The sequence below is a fragment of the Clupea harengus genome, chromosome 7, assembly GCF_900700415.2.
Source record: "Clupea harengus chromosome 7, Ch_v2.0.2, whole genome shotgun sequence".
Classification (NCBI taxonomy): Eukaryota; Metazoa; Chordata; class Actinopteri; order Clupeiformes; family Clupeidae; genus Clupea; species Clupea harengus.
Window position 1 is genome coordinate 4,528,193 of NC_045158.1, and position 5,000 is coordinate 4,533,192.

At 47.4% G+C, this 5,000-nt stretch overlaps 1 protein-coding gene across 1 annotated transcript in view; it reads right to left on the bottom strand.

The window, feature by feature from the left end:
• bin3 (bridging integrator 3) overlaps positions 1-5,000 on the bottom strand; it is a 43,650-nt gene that overhangs the window by 14,180 nt on the left and 24,470 nt on the right. The window contains exon 7 of the mRNA XM_012830409.3: positions 561-702. Within this exon, the coding sequence (XP_012685863.1) occupies positions 561-702 (142 nt within the window). The remainder of the gene's footprint in view (positions 1-560; positions 703-5,000) is intronic.

Sequence of the window (5,000 nt, forward strand, 5' to 3'; positions counted from 1 at the left end):
TGTGTGTACGTGTGTGTGTGTGTGTACCAGTCACTGTTAAAACCAATTATCTGGCAGCGCACGTGCTGCAGAGGCACTTCAGAAAGTGCAGGGGCTTGCAAGCCAGCTCGCTTGCGTGGGAGCACGACTACACATGTGTGTGTGAATGTGCTCCACTATTTCTGTTCCCATGCAGCCAGCCAGGCAGCGCCGGAGCCCTGCTCACTTGTTGCTCTTCACACGCTATGCGATCAGAGCAGAGGGCGAAAGGATCATCACAATGGACTTTATAAAAGAAAAAAATTATAATTCCACGCGCAAGTATTCATCCACTCCTCTGCAGAAGTGCAAGCTTATGCTCAGGGAAACGTCCTACCAGCTTTAAAGAAAGGAAGCACTTTATGTGCATCCACTGACTTTACATATGAGTAGTTTTTGCGGAGAAATCCGCGATGGTGTATCAAGAATGAGGTAAGATGGCACGAGGAGCTTCTTATGGTTCAGATGTGACGAGAAATGTGACGCACAGGTACAAGAATAGAAGGAGAGTGTGAAGAGGGAGCTGGGAGGGGGGTGTCTACCTGATGCAGCTTGACCATGATGGGCCCCGTCTTCTCCTTCTCCTCGTACTTCTCCACCTTGCCCTGGAGTCTCTTGTAGTCCTGGAGAGCCTGCTCTCGCCGCTTCACCGCCATGTTCAGGCTCGGGAACACACTGCTGTACCTGAGCAAAAGACAACAACAACAACAACAACAACATTAACACGGCTACTCACACCACCCGCCCATAACTGCCTCACTTAACAGAGCTTCCATCACAGCAAGGCAGGCTGGGAAATGCTCCACACACACACACCACATTGCTGCTCCCCTGGTGCACACACCTCCACAGTGAGTGCAACATTTTCCACAGAAAAACTCTTAGTCATGAGCACTATTGGGGAACAGGTTTTTTGTTTCTTTTTTTGTTTCTTGTGGAGTCTAAAATAAAAAGTACACAACACTTAAGAAACATCCAACAGACTTCAAATAATGTTGACTTGGGTCTTCTGAAGTTGGCTGACAAAGGACAGAAGTGCATCAAATTTGTAACCCACCAATTCTATTTGTGACACCTCAGGACAATTAAATAGATGCTTGTCAGGAAATACAAAAAGAAAACTATGCCAGATTATGCTCAGCAGTGAAAGGGAAATTGTGTGGCAAATTATGAGGAAAGATAAGATTACACACCGACACAGGCATCATCCCACAGACTCAAATGGGATTACCAAAATGCTGTTTACAGATACAGAGGAAAAACAAGAACCATAAACAAGAAACAAAATCATTTAGGCTGCATGAAGGCATGGTAGAAGAATCCCAACTAGGCTCTCTAGACTATCATCTTTTTTACTGCTTCACAAAGATTTTTAGAAATATGTCCAAGGCATTTATATAGTTGTACAGACAAAAGATAACAGATACCAAGCTGATCTATCTATATATGAAACATGTTTCTGCACTGAACTTTTTTTTCTCGTCGTGCCACTATCCTCTGAGGTTAACATGAAATCTGAACGTTTAATGTAGTTTAATTATAACAACCGCAAACATGAAGATGCATTTGATTTAATTTCTATTGTTGAACTTAAAAATGGAGCCATAATATAATCTTTGGGTGAAAATTCAGGCCCTGGGAACTAAAAATAGTGAAAACACTTGAGCGTAACTTAGCAACAGGAGTCCATGTTTCATCCTGGGACTGGTTGTGCTCATATGCGCTGATCGCTTTGTTTGGAGATACTGGGGGCCTCTTATACACTGCTGCGAAAATATAGCAGCACTCACAGCAGATACTATAGCAGTTTGCGGTAAAGTATCTGCTCGGAGTTACTCAACTAATGGGATCAACAACGTTTGCTGGATTAGCAATAGGTTCTCAACATACACCTGGTGGACAGGTGTGGAGGCAGCATTAGCAGCGGCAGCAGCAGGGCCCATCAGTGTGGGCTAATCAGGTGCAGATTCACCACACCATCAGTGGCATGACGTGCCCTACTGGCCTCAGATCTACCACCAGTCACAGCGATTCACACCAAACTCACACCGTCTGTCGTCTGTATCTCCCCAACCCCCATCCCGCTCCTATGAAGTCTCTTAACAGTTCTGCATTTTTCTGATAGAGATAGAGGGTTGAACTGTGAATACTTCCACCGCATCACAGCTTTGACTTGTTGCTGGCTCAAGCCTGCAGCATGTGGCAGAGATCGGCAGAACCGGTCCCAATACACTCGTGCCTGTGAGTGCTGAGCTGCTTTTGAAGAACGGTTTTCAAAAACGTGAACAGTCTGAAACAGTTGATTTTATCTTATTAAAAACATCTACACCTTTTTTTTCTGACAAACACAGCATTGATGCCATGCAATGTAACAACATCACGCTCCAAGTAATAACGAGTAGTAATTAGAGGATCAGACAGGTTTTCAGCAAGTCAACTGTTAATTGTTTATTTTTTTCCCAGTTTTGGTGGTCTACGATGTTAGAAACTCTAACAGAAGCTGATCAACGATGTTGAACTTTGACTGGGACTTTCTGTTTGTTTATTTATTTGGTTTATTACTAACTTCACTGAACTGCCTTTACTGAAACCTCAGTACCTACTAATGGTTAAGTGTGGCCGTTATTCTGCACCTACACTTAACTCTCCAGACTGAACTGAACTGAACTGAACTGAACAAACAACTCACGGTGGTTTTTGTGAGCAGAATCCTCCAAATTTAATTGCGGTTTCACTGTTGAGGAACTCTAAACCCTATAAGTTCACCAGTAAACCAGTTTGACTGGTTTCTGTCCGCCAGCTACGCAGGCATCCGACGAGCCACACCAGTACCCAGGCGTTATACAGAGGACAGCCCCACTCTCTCATTCTTCCAATTGCCAAACAATTGCTTGGGGAGCTCCCTCCATACTGTGAGTAATCAGACCATCGGGGTCCTGCTAAAGAACAGAGGCCCACCTCTCCTGATCTGGATGAGCTCAGTGTTTACCGGCCCTCCTTCTATGTGTGGGCGGGGGAGAGACAGAGAGAGAGAGAGGGGGGCGTTCTGATCAGCCTCTAGGGAGTGTCTGTGGCATCAGTTAACCCAGTAGGTACACCAGGGGGGGAAATAAGGGAGGCGGGAGGGGAGAGGCAGGCGGTTTGGGACTTGACCCAGACTCGTTGTCCTGCTCAAACACGCTCACATAGGATTGTTTCCCACAGGAAGTAGTAGTGGGAGCGGCCCCGCGTATCGCCGTGGCGACGTCAGAGGGCCCAGCCCCACAGCCCACGCTCGCCTCTATTTATAAAACACTACCTTGGCCCAGTTGTGGAGGGGTGGATGCCTGCGTGAGTGTGTATGTGTGTTATCTACTTTGCACTGTCGTGTACACATACTCCGAGTGCCAGGGCATTACATAAGCCCTCTAGTAATGTGTTCAACTTGACAGATATACAACCTCTCTCTCTCACACACACACACACACACACACACACACACACACACACACACACACGACTTGGTTTTGAGATTTTGAGATAGACAAAAGGTATGTCAATAGCACCTTACTGCTCTAAAGCCACTGGCTTATATATTGAGGAGCAGTAAAAGCACATCAATTCTCTCCAGTCTCCATGTGAGGTCAGAACTCAACAGGCAGGGTGTCGCTCGAGACTGGCGAAGGGCGCACACCCATCCAGGCAGACAGCCTATCGGCTCGAGGCACTCGACCTGTGGAGGCCGCCATCTGACCTGCAAACCCTGTTGTGTGAATAATGTGGGCCAGAGGCCCAACTTCTCGTTCTCACTTCAGCTGTGCTAACCCCAAATCTAACCGTGCTCGTCTGGCCACAAAGGATCTGAGACGAGAGATAACTCATACTGGACACCACATTTAGCTTCGATAACATTATAGAGTGTGATTTGAAAGTGCAGAGACGCATACTGCCAAACCACAAGACGAGCAAAGGGTGGGAACTGTCCAGGTTGGCTATATTTAGCAAAAACTATTCTGACTCGACGTTATTCTCCTGTCATAATTTAGTGGTTGTTTTCAGCCCTTTCAACGGCCTACCAGTGGTCCTGTTTTTGGCATGTTGTTTTTATTCTAGGATTTGAGGAATGTAAAAATAACGCAGTGATCAAGGCCCTGTCTGGCCTTACAGTCTGACTAGGCAGAAAACTGCACATACATCAAAACCAGGAGGAGAAAAAAAAATCCCTACGAGGTGCCAAGGCATACCCAGGTCACACTGCATAGCGCTGTAATGATACGGTTGGGCGGCCGGTCGCTAGCTGGGGCCTCTCCTTCTTCCCTGGACATCCCTGGGCTGGCCGCTGCTGACTGGTCAGCTGTGTAATTTTACGCTTGTCTGGTTTGCTTTGGGTCGGTCTGGTCTGGTCTGGTCCGGACCGCCGGCCGGCAGGGCGGACGGTCAGCGCTGGCGGGACGGCCTCAGATCTGGGTGTGGTGGGAGGCCTGGGATGGTGGGATGGAAATAGCAGCCGGACAGGAGAAGTGCTCACGTAAGGCGCTCTGTTGCGACTGGACATGACAGCGTCTCCGCAGACACAAGGGATCGTAAGGCTGAAGGACCCTTGGAACACGGGCCTGGGAGTCCGAGTCTCACCCAGCACTGGGCGCGCGTGCGCAACTGCCACTACACGTTTAAAATAAACTGGCCTTGCAAAGCACACACACGTGTGGTGCTGCCCAAGGCACTAAATCAGACACTCCCAGTCTTCAGACTAGCCTCTCTTTTTTCATTTTCTATTTTATGGAGTATTTCACATGCATAGCGCAATTTTACGGCATTCTGATGAGCCTCTTTAAATCAGATGTGTTGGTCTGCGTTTGAGAAGCTTAAAGAGAGACGGTGAAAAAGCACTAAACCCTGGCCTGCTTATGTTGGGCCCTTGCCAGGTGAAACTCTTTGTTTTCAGTGCAGTTCAGCACAAGGAGCTTTGCAGCGACTTGCCTGTAGTTATATTTCACTGCAAG